Source organism: Chiloscyllium plagiosum, unplaced genomic scaffold (genome assembly GCF_037043375.1).
Source record: "Chiloscyllium plagiosum isolate Xiang-an unplaced genomic scaffold, Cpla_swu_hap1 HiC_scaffold_4, whole genome shotgun sequence".
Lineage (NCBI taxonomy): Eukaryota > Metazoa > Chordata > Chondrichthyes > Orectolobiformes > Hemiscylliidae > Chiloscyllium > Chiloscyllium plagiosum.
The window spans coordinates 90,586,761-90,608,039 of NW_028270142.1; the positions used below are offsets into that span (position 1 = coordinate 90,586,761).

The following is a 21,279-nucleotide window of genomic DNA, read 5'->3' on the forward strand; positions in this document are numbered from 1 at the left end:
CTTAAATGTTTTGAGGGTTATTGCCTCTACCACATCACAAGTGGACAAACAAGAGACTGGAAGAACACTACAAGCACGGCAGCATCAGGAGGTGGAGATATCCGGTGTTTCGGGTATAATCCTTCTTCAGGAATGGAGGTGGGGGTATAGGGAGTTACAGAAAAGAGCAGGGAGAAGAAGAGTGGTGAGGTAATGATAGGTGAACACGGGTGGTAGGTACGACCTAGTAGGTCAACAGGAGGAGTGGATCCATTTCAATTCCCCTTCCTATTCCCTTTCAGACAGGTCCAGCCTCAGTCTCCTCAATCGCCACAGTGAATCAGACTGCACATTAGAGGAACAACAACTCAATATTGAGTTCTCCAATTTCAAACAGCCTTCCCCCTCTCCCTTTCCAGATCTCCTCCTTCCTTCCACCCCACTGACTGACCCCTCCTTCCAGCTACCAACCAGATTCATTCCACCTATCCACTTACCAGGTTGTACCCACCGCCTATATTCACCTATCACCACTTCAATCCTCTGCCCCCCCCTCCCATCCATAACCCTCCCCCCCTTTCTCTTTATCTGCAAGTCTCTCTATCCCTACTCCCATTCCTGAAGAAGGGTTATACCCGAAACGTCAGACTTTTCCACCTCCTGATGCCACCTGACTTGCTGCATCCTTCTAGCCTCCTATTTATCTACTTTGGATTCTAGCATCTGCAGATGTTTTGCCTGTACCACATCACAGGCAGTGACTTCCTCTGGGTAAAAAGGTTCTTCCTCACATCCTCTCTAAACCTTCTGTCCCTTACATTAAATCTACACCCCCTGGTCATTAATCCCGCCACCAAGGGGAAACGTTTCTTCCTGCCTATTCTAGTGTCTCTTGTAACTATTATAATGTTATAAAAGGGTTTATAACATTGACTTTCATCGTTCTAACCTCCATTTCACATCCTTACCACACATTCTACATTATTCATCACTTCTTTTTTGCACTTTCCCTTTTAAATACCATAAACCTAACTTGCACTCTACTTAAGCTTTGCAGAGTCTGTAAAGCCAACTAAAATAAAACCAGGGATAAATGTTAATGATGGTGCTGTTCAAATTCTGTTCCTTTCACACCACTCCAAAACCACAAATTATTATTTCGTAAAAACTTGCTTGAGACAAGAATTCATGTTTTAACAAATATTTATATTAAAAAAATTAACTTGTTTTCTGGATTGCAGAGTGCAATGTGATTAGGATAGGGAGATGAACAATCATGACTTTTTTATTTTATACAATATTCAAATATCATCACCCGAAAGCAATATAAAATCCTTACTTGACTATTATCTATAGTGGAACTCTCTCTACAGTCACTGGCTGGTCTAGAAGTACCAGACGAGCTCCTATAAAAATAATGGAAATATTGAAGAATTTATGGAAGCATTTCAAGAAAATGGCATATGGAAACAGTGAATACTTAAAGTCAAATTAAACTTATCAATCTTAATACAAAGAAACTATAATTTATACAGTTTTTACAAGACCTTAAGTATGCATGAAGTTAACTTAGGGCACTTATTTTGGGTTGATTCAGAATGCATGATAAATGCATGATAAAATATAAATAGAATACAAAAGTGCAAGAAAGCATAGGCTATTTAAAGTAGTATGGGAAAACGTACAAGTAGCCACCTAACTCAAGGATGGTAAAAAAAAACTTACATTTGTAAAATCTTAATATTAAAAAAAAATCCCAAGGAGTTGAGCAAAGTAAAAGTATGAGGGGTGGTGACTTAAACTTGTTTTAAGAGATGGGTTTTGATTAAGTTTTTTTAAAAAGTCATAAGCAGAAAGATGCAACAAGCAAAATCTTTTGTTGTATTCATTTAAAGAAATCAATTAGAACATAGAACATTACAGCGCATTACAAGCCCTTTGGCCCTCGATGTTGTGCCACCCTGTGAAACCAATCTGAAGCGCAACTGATGAACTTGTCTCACTGGAGCATTCCACAGCACTTGATGTTGGCGGATATTTTTAAGGCCATGTAGGAAAGCTGAAGTATGAACAGTTCAGTCCAACTTGGAGAGAATCCTGAGATGAGTGTTAGAACCTTCTAACATATCTAAGCAGCCAATGCCTATTTTAGGATGCTTTAAAACTGCCCAGCCTTGCACGATTAACAGAAATGTTAATAATTAACATGGTAACTTATGGTGGGAACACAAGACATAACAAAACTGCTTCTTCTCTGCCTCAAAGTTCTGCCCGAAAAACAGGCACTTTGTTGTCCCAAATTCTATGTTGTAAGAAGAGAGCTGAAACAAGGTTGAACAGTGTAAGAGTAAGTTTCCTGATTTAAAGGAATAAGTGGGGAATGCAGAAAAGACCAGAATCAGAGGTGAAGGGAACAAAGGAGGGCATGAACTCTGGAAAAAGCTTTGGAAGTAGAATGGGGTGATGCTATGAAAGTGTTTGGTTGAGATCGTTAGTTCAATGCATGGGGCTACTGAGTGGTATTAGTGAGGCTGGCATTTTGGGTAAAGGAAACATTTGGAATAACCTAATGGACATCTTAAAACTGTGAGAGAAATAAATTTAACTTCTGAATTGAAGCATGGTTAAGGATGTCAGCAGTCAAATGGTCGAGTAAAGGCAACCACAAAGATGCATAAAATGTTGCTGGAAACTTGTAACGAGGGTTAGAACTCAGATTTGAATGAAACGGAATACTGGTAAAGCTCACTATATGGTCCATGCAAAATTTTTGATTTTGGGAGAAGAGAAAATGTAGAACAAGGAAAACGCAAATGAGTTTTGACCATTACGGCAGAAAAAGAAACTAACGATAGGATTATCTTGGCTGCATTGGTTCAGCTGCAGGTTGAAACATGTAGAACAATTGTTCAGAGTTGGAATCGGAGGTGAATACAAGAAAATCACTGTAATCACCATGTTGTTGAAAAAAATGTGCCATCATGTAACCATAGATAATGTTGTACATGACTTTCTGACCAAGTAGACTTGGTGTTATAAACAAAGCAGAAACCGGATTGTAAAAAAAAATGCAGAATCATACAAATTTTTAAAAAATTATGACACAGTAATTGGTCAATTGGACCATCCTGTCTTTGCCAAACAGTAAAAACATGCCAATCTAATTCTAGCTTCTTGCAGTAGGTCAGAGCCTAGCAGACCATGGCTCTTCAAAAAGTTTAGAATTCAGCTTTTTTTTAAAAGAAGTGGTCAGAGTTTCTATCTTTACCACCTTTCTAGGAAGTGAGTTCCTCTGAGTTAAAAGCTTTTCCAGATATCCCCTCTAATCTTTGTATCAATCATATTAAATCTATATCCACTATTTTTGACTCCTCGTTGAGGTAAATACCAGTTTCTTTACCTAGTTTCTCATAACCTTTCGCAAAAAATGAAATTAAATGCATAACTTGGAGGACAATGTAGTAGGTAACACTATTAGTGAAAGGACAGAAAACATACTTAAATGGTCAGAAGCCAGATGGGATAACTTCAAAGCTGTGTCACATTAACTGGGCAATATCAAAATGGGCTGGCAACTGAAAGGTTGAAATAGCAGATGTTACAGCTGGGGCGAATTAAGATTGAAGGGTAGTTCGGAACGGGAAGGGACTTGGATTCATCATATACTCCAAGTTAAAGCAATTTACAAGTTTCTTTACTTGGTATTAGAAACAAGAAGGGAATCTGGAGTAACAGGCTTTCAGGGGTAATTTCTTATCAAGATCTGTCAATTGCCTATACTCTAGGATAATCAAAGACCATTGGGAAGATTTGGCCAAGAGGAAGTTGAGAGAATACTTGAAATATTTGACTGAGCTGAGCAGTAAATTAGCACCGGATGCACTCAAGTGGGAAGCCTTTGGGACTTATGGTCCAAAGTGAAGATTGTATCTCTCAAGAAGTGGGGTTGAATGGTAATATGGCAAGGGCACAATAGTAGGCGAATAAGGGAAAACATTAACAGTAGTAATGTCAGGACAGATGTAAGCAAGAGATATGGCAGAAAATGTTTATCCAGAAATAAAATGGAGCAAATTACGTCAACTCGATGGTTGATATTCCAGAGATGAAAAGATTACAAGGTTGATTATAAAGAATGGCTAGATTGGGTAAGACTTTTCTCAATGGAGGTAGCAGGTTGAGAGGTGACCTGATACGAGTTTATAAAATATTGAGGTGTAGATAGAGTTAATAGTAGTTGTCTCTTCCCTAGGGTGGGGGATTTCAAGACGGGGGAAGCATTTTTAAGCTAACAGGAGAGTCATAGAGACGTATATCTCCAGGACCTGATCAGGTGTACCCTTCGGTCCAACTTGTCCATGCCGACCAGATATCCCAACCCAAATTATTCCCACCTGCCAGCACCTGGTCCATATCCATCCAAACCCTTCCTATTCATATACCAATCTAGATGCCTTTTAAATATTGTAATTGTACCAGCCTCCAGCACTTCCTCTGGCAGCTTGTTCCATACACGTACCACCCTCTACATGAAAAAGTTGCCACTTAGGTCCCTTTCAAATCTTTCCCTGCTCACCCTAAATCCAAGCGTTACAGTTCTGGACTCCCCCACCCCAGGGGGAAAAGACATTGCCTATTTATCCTATCCACGCACCTCATGATTTTACAAATGTCTATAAGCTTCCGAAGCTCCAGGGAAAACAGCCCTAGACTATTCAGCCTCACCCTATAGCTCAAATCCTCCAACCCTGGCAACATCCTTGTAAATCATTTCTGAACCCTTTCAAGTTTCACAACATCTTTCTGATAGAAAGGAGACCAGAATTGCACACAATATTCCAAAAGTAGTCTAACCAATGTACTGTACAGCCACAACATGACCTCCCAACTCCTATACTCAATACTCTGACCAATAAAGGAAAACACACCAAACACCATCCTCACTATCCTATCTACCTGCTTTCAAGGAACTATGAACCTGCACTCCAAAGTCCCTTTGTTCAGCAATGTCCGCCCCCGCGCCCCCTCCCCCCAGGGCCTTACCATTACGTGTGTAAGTCCTGCTCTTATCTGCTTTTCCAAAATGCAGCATCTCACATTTATCTAAATTAAACTCCATCTGCCACTCCTCAGCCCATTGGCCCATCAGATCAAGATGCTGCTGTAACCTGAGGTAACCTTCTTCACTGTCCACTACACCTCCAATTTTGGTGTTATCTGCACACTTACTAACTATATCTCCTATGTTCACGTGCAAATCATTTATATAAATGAAGAAAAGCAGTGAACCCAGCACTGATCCTTGTGGCACACCACTAGCCACAGGCCTCCAGTCTGAAAAGTAACCCTCCATCACCACCCTCTGTCTTCTACCTTTAAGCCAGTTCTGTATCCAAATGGTCAGTTCTCCCTGTATTCCGTGAAATCTAACCTTGCTAACCAGTCTCCCATGAGGAACCTTGTCGAACGCCCGCCCTCATCAATCCTCTTTGTTACTTCTTCAAAAGCCTCAATCAAGTTTGTGAGACATGATTTCCCACACACAAAGCCAAGCTGGCTATCCCTAACAGGTCCTTTCCTTTCCAAATACATGTAAATCCTGTCTCTCAGGATACCCTCCAACAACTTGCCCACCACCGAGGTCAGGCTCACTGGTCTATAGTTCCTTGGCTTGTCCTTACCATCTTTCTTAAATAGTGGCAACATGTCAGCCAATCTTCAGTCTTCCGGCACCTCACCTGAGACAATCAATGATACAAATATCTCAGCAAGGGGCCTAGCAATCACTTCTCTAGCTTCCCACAGACTTTTAGGGTACACCTGATCAGGTCCTGGAGATTTATCCACTTTTATGCATTTCAAGACATCCAGTACCACCACCTCTGTAATATAGACATTTTTCAAGATAGCACCATTTATTTCCCCACGTTCTATATCGTCCATGTCCTTCTCCATAGTAAACACTGATGCAAAATACTTGTTTAGTATCTCTGCAACTCCTGTGGCTCCACACAAAGGCCACCATACTGATCTTTGAGGGGCCCTTGCTAGCATCTTTTCCTTAATGTATTTATAAAATCCCTCATGATTCTCCATAACCCCATTTGCCAAAGCTATCTCATGTTCCCTTTGTGCCCTCCTGATTTCCCTCTTAAATATACTCCTCCTGCCTTTATACTCTTCTAGAGATTCACTTGATCTATCCTGTCTATACCTGACATATGCTTCCTTCTTTTTCTTAACCAAAACTTCAATTTCTCTAGTCATCCAGCATTCTCTGCACCTACCAGCCTTTCCTTTCACCCTAACAGGAATATACTGTCTCTGGACTCTCGTTATCTCATTTCTGAAAGTTTCCCATTTTCCAGCCATCCCTTTACCTGCGAACATCTGCCCCCAATCAGCTTTTGAAAGTTCTTGCCTAATACCATCAAAGTTGGCCTTCCTCCAATTTAGGACCTCAATTTTTAGATCCGGTCTATCCTTTTCCATCACCTTTTTTAAAACTAATGGAATTATGGTCGCTGGCCCCAAAGTGCTCCCCCACTGACACCTCAGTCACCTGCCCTCCTTATTTCCCAAGAGTAGGTCAAGTTTTGCACCTTCTCTAGTAGGTACATCCACATACTGGATCAGAAAATGTTCTTGTTCACATGTAACAAAATCCTCTTCATCTAAACCCATAACATTATAGCAGTATTAGTCTATATTTGGAAAGTTAAAATCCCCTACCTTATTAATCTTACAGATAACTGAAATCTCTTTACAAATTTGTTTCTCAATTTCCCACTGACTATTAGGGGGTCTATAACATAATCCCAATAAGTGATCATCCCTTTTGGATTTCTCAGTTCCAAATATCTTCCCTGTCTGTATTCCCAGGAATATCCTCCCTAAGTACAGCAGTAATGCTATCCCTTATCAAAAACACCACTCCCACTCCTCTCTTGTCCCACTTTCTATCGTTCCTGTAGCATTTGTATCCTGGAACATTAAGCTGCCAGTCCTGTCCATCCCTGAGCCACATTTCTGTAATTGCTATGATATCCCAATCCCATGTTCCTAACCATGCTCTGAGTTCATCTGCCTTCCCTGTTAGGCCTCTTGCATTGAAATAAATGCAATTTAATTCATCAGTCCTACCTTATTCTCTGCTTTGTTCCTGCCTGCCCTGACTGTTTGACTCGCTCTCCTTGTCCCAACCATGCCAGTCACAGATCGATCTCTTTCCTCACTATTTCCCTGGGTCTCATGTCCCCACCTTACTAGTTTAAGTCCTCCTGAGCAACTCTAGCAAATCTCCCTGCCAGTATATTAATTCAGGTGCAATCCATCCTTCTTGTAAAGCTCACTTCTATCCCAAAAGAGATTCCAATGATCCAGAAATGTGAACCCTTCTCCCCTGCACAGCTCCTCAGCCATGCATTCATTTCCCCTATCCTCCTGTTCCTACCCTCACTAGCTTGTAGGACCAGGAATAATCCAGGTATTACTACCCTCGAGGACCTCCTTTTTAAAGTCTTGCCTAACTTTCTATATTCTCCCTTCAGAATCTTATCCTTTTCCCTCCCTATGTTGTTAGTTTCAATGTGTACAATGAACTCCTGCTGGTCACCCTTTGAGAACATTCTGCACCCTCGCCAAGATATTCTTGATCCCGGCACCAGGGAGGCAACACACATGCTGATTTTTTTGCTGCTGGCTGCAGAAGCATCTAGACAGTCCCCTACCGCAATAGACCTCTTGGAACCTGATGTACCCCTCCATTACACTTGAGCCAGCCCAGATACCAGAAACTTGGCTGTTCGTGCTACATTCCCCTGAAAAAGCATCACCCCTATATTTTCCAAAACAGCATACTTGCTTGAGATGGGGATAGCCACAGGAGACTCCTGCACTACCTGACTGTATCTGCAGCTTTTCTCTCTTCCTATAACTGCCTTCCATCACACCCCCTAGCTCTTGTAAATTCCTCATTGCCTCTAACTGCTGCTCCAATTGTTCCATACTCTGAAAGGATTCGCAATCAAAGACACTTCCTGCAAACATAATCATTAGTAACATGGAAACTCTCCCTAAGTTCCTACATCCAACAAGAAGAGCATATCACCTTACTAAAGGCCATCTCTGCTCCTTCACAATCTATAGACACAGAAAACAGCACCGTCTTACTGCTCTTAAAATAACACACAGCTCCAGGCTATCTTAGTACTTATGGTTTATATTTTTAAAATTTAATCAAGGAGACAGATCTCAATAAAACATAATCAAGGAAGAACCCACTCTACTCACTACTGTCGACTTACAGCAAGTTTACACATAAAAACTATGCACTTATCTGTTCCTGTGCTGTGAGGTCTCCCACACAGGTTCCTACAAGGTCAGCTGTGAATTTCACTGTTTGTTAATTTTTCCTTGACTCACTCCGATGTCCATGAACTCAAACAGCAAAGGCAGTAACTGTGCAGATTCACTTCTGTGTCAGTTACCAGTATAGGTTTCTTTCTCTCTCTCCCCTTCACTGACCACGTGGTCACTGACATTTGTTTGTTTTCCTCCTTTTAAAAGTGCTGTTGTTTTGATCTTTTTCCCCCAAAGTTCCAAAACAATGCAACAGTAATTGCTGCTCCTGGAATTCGAGGAAATCACCTCCAGCACCTAATATACCTCAAAAAAGGAGTTGCTCTTAAATCCACAACTTTTTCCCATTCTCCATCTTGGATTGCCCAGAGTTGGAAAAAAAAGACATGAGGGGCAAATAGTTTACACAGAGGGTGATTTGCATGAGGAATAAAGATCCTGAGGAAGTGATGGATGTGGGGACAATTACAACGTATAAAAGACATTCGGATAAGTGCATGAATATGAAAGGTTTGGAGGGATGTGGCCAGGAGCAGGCAGGTGGGACTAATTTAGTTTGGGATTATGTTTGGCATGGATTACTTGGACCGAAGGGTCTGTTTCCGTGCTGTATGACTCTACGGAAAAGTCAAGGTGCAGCTAACTCTGAGAAATTATGTTGTAGGTGAGGTTAACATGAGCCTGTAAGCACACAAAGCAGAGTAGAAGAAATATGGAAACTTTAGGCACCGGTTCATCAGTAAAAATGAGTAGTTGTTCATTTAGGTCTTGTTGCTGATTTTATAAATTTATATCTCTTTATTAATGAGGAACATGTTGCAGTCAGCGAATTTTATATCTTCCTTAAAGCAAGATGTTTGTATTTCAACTTCGCTATACTTACTGATTATCTCTGTAGTATGTGAAGCCTACAAAAGGTAACTGATTGCCAACAAAGGCTTTTGGTATAGGAAATGTTTCTTCCTCGCCCTTATCTTCTTCCAGATCATCAAAATTGCTAGTGTCGATGTCACTACTTAGCTCAGGCACAACTGGTGCAGAACCTATAATGAAATACAGATGTTGACTAATTGCATTAAAAACTGGGACATAAAATCAAAAGAATGATATTCAATTGAGACTGTTCTGCTATTCAACCAGGGCATGATTTATCCTGACCCACATTCAATATTCTTGTCTAACAAACATTTACCAATCTTACGCTTGAATTTTTTTTTTAAAAAGACAAATATACAAGGCCTGTGAAGAAGGAGTTTCCAGATTTGTAATATCCGTCCTGTGAAAGGAGAAATGCTGCCTAAGTTTGCTCCTAAATGGCTTAGCTTTAATTTGAAGATTATTTTCTTGGTTCCAGATTTTCCAACTAGTGGAAATAATTTCTCAGCTAATTAATCCATCCAGTAATGTTTATCAGTCTAAATACTTAGATTACCCCTCCAACTTCTAAGTTTAAGGGAATAAAATATAAATTTATGTCACCTATTTTCATAATGTAACATTTTAAACTAGAGTAGAATTCTGATTAATTAACGTTGGACATCTTGCAACCTCCTACATCTATTCTGAGGTTCAGTGCGAAAAACTGATGTTGTCTTTCAGGTAGGCTATTCCAAAATCACTGTGCATGAAAGAATCACTTGCTCACTCTCTTATTACAAACCCCTTGTGATAAATCACAATCTTACATTAGTCTTACAGTACTCTTATATTTAAACACTTATCTTTTACAGATTAATGTACATGGAAATCTAAATTTCCTTTGCTTTATCCAAAGTCTCTCACGAATTTATATTTCTCTAATCCACAGAAGATGACCTAAGAAATCAGTATGATTTCTGTTCATAAATTATTTTTACTGTTATATTGTATAATACAATAGTATATTTAATTTGCAGTAAACTTTGTTTAATCCAGAAATCTACCAACTGAAATTCTCTAGTCACTGGAATTCTTTGAAATTTCTTTTTTAAGGCTGTATTTATTGCCAACACAGTGATCAGTGTGCTCAGAGATAGCTCAAACCTGTAAGGGATGCAGTCCCTCAGCAGTGATGGGGGTAGCAGTGACCAGCAGGATGGCCCAGAAAGGCAAACCAGAAGGCGCTGCTGCACCATCACAACAACGTGTGCAGCCCTGATGTTGGTAGCACATATCCCCCTCTTTTAAAAACCAGTTACTTTCAGTGTTTAAATAATGTATTCTTCAAAAATCTAATCATAAATGTAGATTCACTGGGGTTGTTCTTCGACCTTAAATTTAAACTATTGGCTCAGATTTTATTATGTTCAGATTCGGAGCAAATGCCAGTAAAACTGACCACTCTTTATGTTTAAAGCAAGTTTGTAGGTCATTCTGTCAACTGCGGTGTCAGCCAAGCTTTGAGTTTCTGGAATTGTGCTGTAACACTTCCATGTGCTCTGGTCTTCATTTACCCAGTTATTTCCCCCTTCTCCTTATACACAGAGCAGCATCTTATCTTGTGACCAGAGTAACATGATTTCCTACTAATCAGTATTTCTTTAACTGGCACTATCTATTCCTCGGACATGCAGGATAACAAAAATTTTACTGTTAAAAATAATGAAAAGAGGGGGAAAAAAAACAAACGCAGGAAGTGTGAAATGAAAGCACAAATGTTTAAAATGCGCAAGTTTCTGTAGGTACCTAAATAACCCTGAAAAGACACAATGCTATTCTAGATGCAAACCCATATTCCCACTTTCCTTTCTAATGGTAGTTTTAACAAAATAATCCAGTCCCCACACTGTGATGTAAATACACCCATCAAACATTTCAGTTTCTGTGAAAAGAGGAGGAATGTTTTCTATCAGAAGTGAGCATTCATGATCATTGACTTGGTCTACTGTTTTCTTATTCCACTTTGGTCAGTCCTATTAACTGGCTTATTGGTCTTCTAATTTCCAGTTTCAACAGTTCTTCAACTGAAATACTAACACATTTCCTCTTTGCAGATGCTGATTTTCCAATCAACTATCGCTTGAGTGTTCACTAATGTATCTTGTCTTCAAAGTTGTGATCTTTGAAACTGTTAACCTTGCTTTCATACTCATCTCATCACCAGGCTCCTTGAATTCTGGTTTCCTTTGCGTCTCCAACTTTAACTGAACCACCATGGGCAGTTGCACCTTTAGTTGCCCAAGTGCTCAGCTCTACAATTTTCTGCCTGAATACCTCTCTCTCTTTCCTCTCCATTCTCCTTTAAGGCATTCTTTGCCCAAACTTTAGCTCACATACTAATATCTCATCCTGTGTCTCAGTTACAAATATGATCCTGCAAAACACCCTAAAATATTTAAGGTGGTGTATAAATAGAGGTTGTGGTTGTGTTTCAAATATATTTTTGCTTCAGATTTCTGGTATATGGAATATTTTCTCCTTTTGTAAAATATCTATGGTCTTTATTTCAGACTAAGAGAAAGTGAGGAGTAAAGGGCTTATGCCCGAAACATCGATTCTCCTGCTCCTCGGATGCTGCCTCATTTGCTCTGCTTTTCCAGCATCACACTCTCGACCCTTTATTTCAGATAGTTGGCTTTAATAGAATGCATTTTGTGGCACAAAAGCACAAGGCACTAGAATCAGTTAATGGGTCAGACAGCATTTGTGGTGACAAGTGTACTCTTTGCGCAGACTTCAAACACAAGAAGCACAAGATTTCTGCATAATTGGATGCTATGAGAACATGTCCTTTCTGTGCTGTCAGCCCCAGCAGTTAGTTGCAATCGGCAAAGTGACTGAAAATAGTTTCTTTGAATTACTGAGCCTTGTGTTTAGTACATGCAGAACAATAATTTGGAGTTTATGCTATCTAATATAACTGGTCATTCCTTGTCTATTAAAATAAACTATGCTAAAGACAAGAATAAGAAATATTCTACAAGTGAGAAATGTGAACCAATCACTGAGAAATAAATCCATTTTTCTATTCAGTTTACCTGAATAAATTATGGGTCAAAATTCTTGGATGTTACTGGAACTGTATTCATCAAGGCATGTAGAGAATATTTCATCACACTTCTGACTTGTGCTTATAAATGGTGGACATGTTTTGGGGAGTTACCTGCTGCTCGTGGTGAGATTTGAACCAGGTCTCCTAATATTATCCAAGGCCCTGGGTTACTAGTCGAGTAATAATACCACTGTACCATTTCCTTCCTTCAGCCAGCATTAGTTCTTAAATATTTTACTACTGTTTTCTATCTGAGAATTCCATTAGCTTTTTAAAAAATGTTGTGTCATTACAAAAAGGTAACAGAACATAAAGCCAAGAGGTTATGATGAGATTTTTAAAAATGTATTCACAAGGTCTGGACTTGCGGGAAATTCCACATTCCACAATTTACTCCACATTCCCATGCAATTTGGAAGCTTTCTAGGTTATTGGATAAGCAGTTCAGAGTAGCAGTTTCAGAGAGTCAGAATTTCCTCTCCGCAGAACACTAGTTTGTGGAGGCAGGGCAGGGCACGACTTATGGTTTCACGGCCATCATTGCTCAAACACCCTTTTTATGTTAGATTTATTTAGCTAAGTTCCATGGAGAGATGGAGCTCATGGCTCTAGATGATTACATCAGACATGTGTAATAACCATGAACAATATGTATGTTAACATAACATAGCCATGTTAACATAACTTTTATTTTACCTTACCATCTTTAAACCTTACTACATCTAATGTCTGTGCTGCACTGGGTTCCATGCAATGAGGATATTAAAGTTTTTAAAAGACTAAAACACTAATTCTAAATGATATTGCTCAATAAAAGTGCTTATGAAGTGATTAAAAATTATGGGACAGGTCAGAAAGATATTTACAGTTTCCAGTAGTCAAGAGGTTTAAATGAATGGTTGGAGATAGTGAGAACTGTAGATGCTGGAGAGTCAAAGTGGATAAAGAGTGGAGCTGGAAAAAAGCACAACAGGTCAGGCAGCACCAGAGAAGGAGGAGAGTTGACATTTAAGGTCGGAATCTTGAAAGGTTCCAACCTGAAATGTTGACTCCCCTTCTCTGGTGCTGGCTGATCTGCTGCGCTTTTCCAGCTCCACTCTTACCCACTCTAAATGAATAGTTCTCAACCAGGGTTCTGCAGCATCCAAGAGTCTTTGGGAAAGCTTATCAAATCAGTATCTTTCAAAAATAAAATTAGATTAGTGCAGCAAAAGGTCAGTGATGTATAATGTTCACATTACAAAGTAATGGGCAGAAATATAGGTTAAAAAGTGCAAAAGAATATGTGGCTAATATGTGCTTGAGAACAATGTGGCAGCTGATCAAACAACCTGCTGTTACCAGGAGCTCATGTCCTATATCTAGGTTGCAGGCATCATTCACATGAGATGGATTTTTCGCAAGTTGAACTTTCTTACATCAAGAAGTGAAACATTGTGATCCTTATGATATTACGTGTAGGATCTTGCATGCATTTGCTGCTTATTTTCACCTTGTGACAGAAGCTACACATAATAGTTGCAGGGAATTTACACAATTTTTATAAGGCAGAGCCATACAAACAAGAAGATCAAGAATCCTTTGCCTTTAATAAAGGGCCAAGAAAATAGATACAGATTTTCTGCAATAACAGAAACCAAGAATTTTTAAAAGAATTGCTAAATGCAAATCTAGGAAAATAGTTCAGACAGAAATGTTGTTGCTATTCTTTAGCCCTGTATGCATTTTAAAAAGTTGTATTTTAAGATACCAAGGCAATACAATTTTCAATATGGCAGTTGAGAAGAACACTGGGGGTTTTTTAAACATATGAAACACAAATGCTGTCGAGTCTTCTATTTTCAATAATTCAACAGTTTGCGATATGAAGCTATAGCTGAAGTGGTGTAACAGAAATAACTGATGAACAAATGCTAATTGCTTTGATTTCACTCTAAAATTAAAATACACATTGCACTGTACAAGAAACATTTATGGAAACTTACTCTCTCTGATATTTTCCCATGTCCATTGATCATTTCGGAAGAAATGATGCCGTTTGATCTCTGCCACACCATTTCGACCTAGTCTTATTTCCCTAATGAGAAGAAGATATTAAAAATCTATTACCAAGGCAATGCTACAGTTCATTTCCAGGAAAATGTACAGCATATATAAGCACTACAGTCATAGAGTGATAGAGATGTACAGCATGGAAACAGACCCTTCGGTCCAACCCGTCCATGCCAACCAGATACCCCAACCCAATCTAGTCCAACTTACCAGCACCCGGCCCATATCCCTCCAAACCCTTCCTATTCATGTACCCATCCTAATGCCTCTTAAATGTTGCAATTGTACCAGTCTCCACCACTTTCTCTGGCAGCTCATTCCATACACGTACCACCCTCTGCGTGAAAAAGTTGCCCCGTAGGTCTCTTTTATATCTTTCCCCTCTCACCCTAAACCTATGCCCTCTAGTTCTGACTCCCCGACACCAGGGAAAAGACATTGCCTTTTTACCCTATCCATGTCCCTCATAATTTTGTAAACCTCTATAAGGTCACCCCTCAGCCTCCAACATTCCAGGGAAAACAGCCCCAGCCTGTCCAGCCTCTCCCTATAGCTCAAATCCTCAAACCCTGGCAACATCCTTGTAAATCTTTTCTGAACCCTTTCAAGTTTCACAACATCTTTCTAACAGGAAGGAGACCTGAATTGCAATATTCCAACAGTGGCCTAACCAACGTCCTGTACAGCCGCAACATGACCTCCCAACTCCTGTATTCAATACTCTGACCAATAAAGGAAAGCATACCAAACGCCTTTTTCACTATCCTATCTACCTGCGACTCTACTTTCAAGGAGCTATGAACCTGCACTCGAAGGTCTCTTTGTTCAGCAAAACTCCCTAGGACCTTACTATTAAGTGTATAAGTCCTGCTAAGATGTGCTTTCCCAAAATGCAGCACCTCGCATTTATCTGAATTAAACTCCATCTGTCACTTCTCTGCCCATTGGCCCATCTGGTCCAGATCCTGTTATAATCTGAGGTAACCCTCTTCGCTGTCCACTACACCTCCAATTTTGGTGTCATCTGCAAATTTACGAACTGTACCTCTTATGCTCGCATCCAAATCTCAAAAGCAACCCTCCACCACCACCCTCTGTCTTCTACCTTTGAGTCAGTTCTGTATTTAAATGGCTAGTTCTCCCTGTATTCCGTGAGATCTAAACTTGCTAATCAGTCTCCCCTTGTCGAACGCTTTACTAAAGTCCATATAGATCACATCTACTGCTCTGCCCTCATCAAGAGTCTTTGTTACTTCTTCAAAAAACTCAATCGTTTGTCAGACATGATTTCCCACTCACAAAGCCATGTTGACTCTCCCTAATCAGTCCTTGCCTTTCCAAATACATGTACATCCTGTCCCTCAGGATTACCTCCAACAACTTGCCCATCACCAACGTCAGGCTCACTGGTCTATAAGTTCCTTGGCTTGTCCTTACCACCCTTCTTAAACAGTGGCACCATGTTAGCCAACCTCCAGTCTTCTGGTACCTCACCTGTGACTATCGATGACACAAATGTCTCAGCAAGAGGCCCAGCAATCACTTCTCTAGCTTCCCACAGAGTTCTGGGGTACACCTAATCGGGTCCTGGAGATTTATCCACCTTTACCCGTTTCAAGACATCCAGTACTTCCTCCTCTGTAATATGGAACCATTTTGCAAGATGCCACCATCTATTTCCCTACAGTCTATATCTTCCATATCCCTTTCCACAGTAAATACTGATGCAAAATACTCATTTAGTATCTTCCCCATTTTCTGCGGCTCCACACAAAGGCCGCCTTGCTGATCTTTGAGGGGCCCTATTCTCTCCCAAAAACAATTTATACATTCATCGCGAATCAATTCGGTTTAAAGCCATGAGCAATCCTTTATTTGTATTCTTCTGTAAGCCATAATTGACAGTTAATTGCGCTTTTCTTTTAAACTAAATCCCTACTAAGAACAACATTTTTGAAGAGTTCTGTTTTTGTGTTCAAAACATTTATTGGTAAATGCTTGAATTAGAACCCAGGTATTCACATGATTTCAATATGGGAGTCTGCATGTTTTGAAAAAAAAATCATATGCTGCAGAACAATTGTACAACCTTTGCATATTTTTCTTCATTAGTTGCAGAGCTTTTTAGGAAACCTGGAAAGAGGATGTTAAAGAATATTTGCTCCAGTCATGATAGAACCCAAATAAGTTAACTATATTGCCATTATTTCACAATCGTGGGTAAAAATCCTAGAATTTTCTTTCCAAACAGCTCTGTGGATGTTTCTATAAAAGGTGGACTATAGTGGTTCAAGAAGTTGGCTCACCATCACCAGTTCAAGAGCAATTAGCAATGGGCAACTATTGCTGGCCTTGCAAGCAATACTTAGATCCAATTAAATAATTTAAATATGTAATATCATAGAATTAAATGGAAACAAAGAACTGTGGATGCTAGAAATCTGTAACAAATCAAAACTCAACAGGTCTGGCAGTATCCATGGAGAGAATACAGAGTTAACATTTCAAGTCCAGTGACCCTTCAGAACTATTGCCAGATCGGCTCAGTTTCATCAGCAATTTGATTTTGTTCATTTCATGTTTCATAGAATTAATTGGCCTCATTGCACTGCAATCTTTTGGAATGTAAATACAGACTTTTAATTAGTTTCTTCTTGTTATGACAACCCAGGAATAAAAGGTGAACTCATTTGTTTAGTATCTCTATTGGATCAATTTGATCAATCATTTTGTATTTCAAGATAATATACTGAGGAGAACGGTGGCACAGTGGTTAGCACTGCTGCCTCACAGCGTCAGAGACCCGGGTTCAATTCCCGCCTCAGGCGACTCTCTGTGTGGAGTTTGCACATTCTCCGTGTGTCTGCGTGGGACTCCTCTGGGTGCTCCAGTTTTCTCCCACAGTCCAAAAATGTGCAGGTTAGGTGAATTGACCATGCTAAATTGCCCGTAGTGTTAGGGGCAGGAGTAAATGTAGGGGAAAGGGTCTGGGTGGGTTGCACTTCAGCAGGTCGGTGTGGACTTGTTGGGCCAAAGGGCCTGTTTCCACACTGTAAGTAATCTAATCTAATCTAATCTAAATGTCCTCTCAGTTTACTGTCTTTTTATACCTGTCAGTAAGGAATGCACAAATAAGGCTTTTTGCATCCTTGGATATTTCACTGTCTTCAGGAAATGTCAATGAGTTTTTGTGATTCATGATTTTGCTGTAAGTTCCAACTAGTGAGTCTGCATAAAAGGGTGTGTCACCTACAAAGAAAAAAAAATCATTATTATGGATCAGTTCAATTATAAGCTTCATCAACATTAACCACAGATTAGAAACAAAAACAGCAGATTATAAACAATTTATATTTTTTCACTGGTGTACTGTCATCTCAATGACTAATTCCAATACTCTTCAACACAATCCCACTGAATGGCACAAGCTGTTGGAATAAATATTAGTATAAAGTGTGATACCAATAGCTTAACTGCACCAAAATCATATAAATTGATCACGGTACTCTACGGATTATATTTGTTGATAACCTAATGAGAATTAAATCTAATTTTAATACAGATTTAATATTAAAGCATTCAATTGAAAGAAAACTCCTAAATGTTCAAAACATGCATTTATTGTTATAGGGTTAGCCAATACCCTCAAGTTTCCTTTTGAAAACTATTTTAGCTGATGGAGTTATGAGAATTGTGGTGCACTTTGAGCTTTGAGAATCAGTGTGTACAAGGACAATTTATAGGACAACAAAAGCTACACCAGAGCATGCCAAGTTGAGTGGAACTCTTGTCCAGTCAAGTCATTTTAAAATGAGCATGATTTCCCAGACAGCTTTGATTTGCCCCAGGACTAACCCAAAAGTATTACTGGTTGTGCTAATATCGCTTAAGTTTACTATTTACATTCACAAGGCACTTATTAACTCTGCTCCTTAATCTGAATCTTACTGAAGAAAGTTGGCATTTTCCTACAAAACGTAATACACAAAATAATATGCAGTTATGGATGCTGATTTTTAGTTTCAAACTCAGAACTGTAAAACATAATTAACAATCAAACATATTTGCATTTAATATAACATTTTATTACTCACCAACAAGCATTTCATACAGGAATACTCCAACTGACCACCAATCACACTCTCTCCCATAATAACCATCTCCTCCTTGAGACTTCAGCACCTCGGGGGAAATATAATCCGGAGTCCCTACTGCAGTGTCACATCGTACCATCCCTTCCTGCAATAACAAAGAAAATAGTTAGCTAGCACAACTTGCACCTATAAAGCTTAATAAACTATCTTAAAACTTCATTAAGAATTATGAAACAAAATTTGACACTAAAGGAACATAACAGATATTAGGCCGGTGCTGAAATAGCCAGAGCTTATGGCTTAAGCAGCTGAAAGCATGACAATTAATGGTAGTGCAATTAATAACTGAGTGTGCTCAGAAAGACAATTAATAGTGTGAGCACACACAAGAGCTAGGAAGGAAAGGTGAGTGGTTAGCAGTTTTCTTTTCAAAATCCAATTTTGTGATCGGTCATTGGCTGGCCCAACCCTAGTTGCCCTTTGAGAAGGGGATAATGAGCTGCCTTCTTGAGCCACTAGAGACCACCTGTTGTGGGGTGACACACAATGCCGTTAGGAGAGGAATTAGTTGGATCGGGTCTGAATAACATCAGTTTGGTCCAATCAAAAAAGTCAGCTCAGAGAAAACATAAGTATAGAAAAGATGGTGCAAAATTGGGAGGAATTTTGGGCAAAATGATTTGACAGTCCAGGCTCAGGGAAGGAAACAACTGAGGCAGCTTAATGATGGGGTCAATCTTTGTAACAAAAGGGATCCTTGAGTTAACGGATTTTCCCATTAAGTAAAAACGTTTGATTTCATATGATAGAGTACAGAATGCAATCTTAAATAATGAAAGATTTAGATGAAAAAGCTGTGATAACTCATGTTCTGCAATAGCACTCTTGCCTAAGTACAAATATCTTGGATTCAAACCTAATTGTAAGATTGAGTATTTAATCTAATCTAACACTCCAGGCCAAAGATAAAGAAATACTGGTTTGTCCAATGTACAATTTTTAGAATGAAGTCTGCTCAGATGGATGAAAAAGGTAAACTTAATCAATTAGCCAAACAACCACAAAAAAAATTTCTGGTCACTTACATGCAAACTGGTGGTTTGCTTACATAACCAAGGTGACCACGCTTCAAAAGTAATCATTTGTTTTGAAGGGGTTAAATTAATAAAGGTTAAAGCTTGAGCCATATTGTTATTAATACATAAGCTTGTAAAGTACATAAGGACTAACAAAGAAAGAATGTCAAGATTAACAAGGCCTTGGGTAGAAACAAACAGTGCCTACAAAGTATGTGGGAAACAGATAATATGAGACATATAGAAAGTGAAGTGTGGGGATTATAATTGTAATTGTGATGTGCAGGCAGTAATCTGTATAAAGCTTGAAGGAATTTTGTAAATTTTCACAGTGAGTTTTTATCAGCATTTAAGCTCCTCTTCAAGCAAGCTGGAAATAAACGACTTATTTATTCTAAGACAACTTACTATTTAAATGGAGAGAAAATTCAAAATGCTTCAGTACTGAGTTTCCTTGCGCACTAATTGCAGAAAGGTCATATGCAGGAATAAGCAGAGTAAATGGAATTTTGACATTTATTGTTAAAGGAACAGAGCATAGAAGTAGGGAAGTTTTGCTGCAACTTTACAAGGCATTGGTGAGACAGCACCTGGAGCGCTGCATACAAGTTTTGCTGAGAAAGCAGGCCAACATTTCGTGTATGGACAGCTCTTCATCACAGAGCTATCACGAAGTGTGGAGGGGGCAGCATTTATGCAATAGTAGGGAGAGGCTGAAGAGTTCAGATTAAGTGATGAGAGGTCATTAAAATCACTGGATTTGAATTATCAACATCCTTTCTCCCCCAGTACTCCACACCTACACCTCCCCCCATCCCTCACCTCATCAACTCTTGCATAAATGCTACCCCTTCCATACTTCACATCAGCTCTGATGAAGAGTCAACTAGACTCGAAATGTCATCTTGCTTTCTCTCCACGGATGCTGTGCCTGACCTGCTGTGAACTCCAGCATTTTTTGTTTTCAGTGCAGATTCCAGAATCTCCGAGTAAGTTGCTCCTATACAGTTTGGTCTCTTACTTGATGAATGATGTAATTGCATTGGAAGCATTTCAGAGAAGGTTCAGTAGATTAATTCCAGAGATGAGGAGTTTTTCTTATGAGCAGAAATTAATAAGCTTAGGCCAATATTCTTTAAAGTTTAGGAGAATGAGAGGGGATTTAATTCAGGTACACAAGATGCTAAAGGCGATTTACAAGTATATGTTACTCCTTATGGGACAATCTCGGATGAGAGGTCATAACTTAAGGCAGATATAGTACAAAGATGAGGACAAATTACTTCTCTCAAAAGCTTGTGAATCTGTGGCATTCACTGCCCCAGAGTGAAGTGAACACTGGGACACTGAATAAATTTCAGCAGATAGACAGATTTTAAATTACCAACAAAAAAAAATCATTAATATACACCACTTTAAAATGCAAATGCCTGAACTTCATTTTCAGTGTATCTAGGGAGAGAAGAACAACTGCAACAGAAGTACCATCATGTGGAATTCTAAGGTCACTACTGACTAGAAATTTAACTGGAGCAAACACATAAATACAGTCGCTGCATAAAATAGTGTGGAATGCAAGTGCTGCAGAATTATGCAGTCCACTCGAGTGGCAGTCCGTTCAACTGGCATTCCACCCACCATGTTAAATATTCACTTGCTCTATCACCAGCACCCAATATCAGCTGTCTGTATCATCTAACATGCACCACAGAAATTTGTCAAGCTTTGCTCCAAACACCCTTCAAAC

General features: G+C 39.3%; 1 protein-coding gene across 1 annotated transcript in view; it reads right to left on the minus strand.

Moving 5' to 3' along the window:
• rock1 (Rho-associated, coiled-coil containing protein kinase 1) overlaps positions 1 to 21,279 on the minus strand; it is a 207,983-nt gene that overhangs the window by 105,258 nt on the left and 81,446 nt on the right. Inside the window, exons 7-11 of the mRNA XM_043688241.2 lie at positions 18,457 to 18,601; positions 17,473 to 17,611; positions 14,296 to 14,387; positions 9,224 to 9,383; positions 1,319 to 1,385 (exon numbers count right to left, since the gene is read on the minus strand). Of these exons, the coding sequence (XP_043544176.2) occupies positions 1,319 to 1,385; positions 9,224 to 9,383; positions 14,296 to 14,387; positions 17,473 to 17,611; positions 18,457 to 18,601 (603 nt within the window). The remainder of the gene's footprint in view (positions 1 to 1,318; positions 1,386 to 9,223; positions 9,384 to 14,295; positions 14,388 to 17,472; positions 17,612 to 18,456; positions 18,602 to 21,279) is intronic.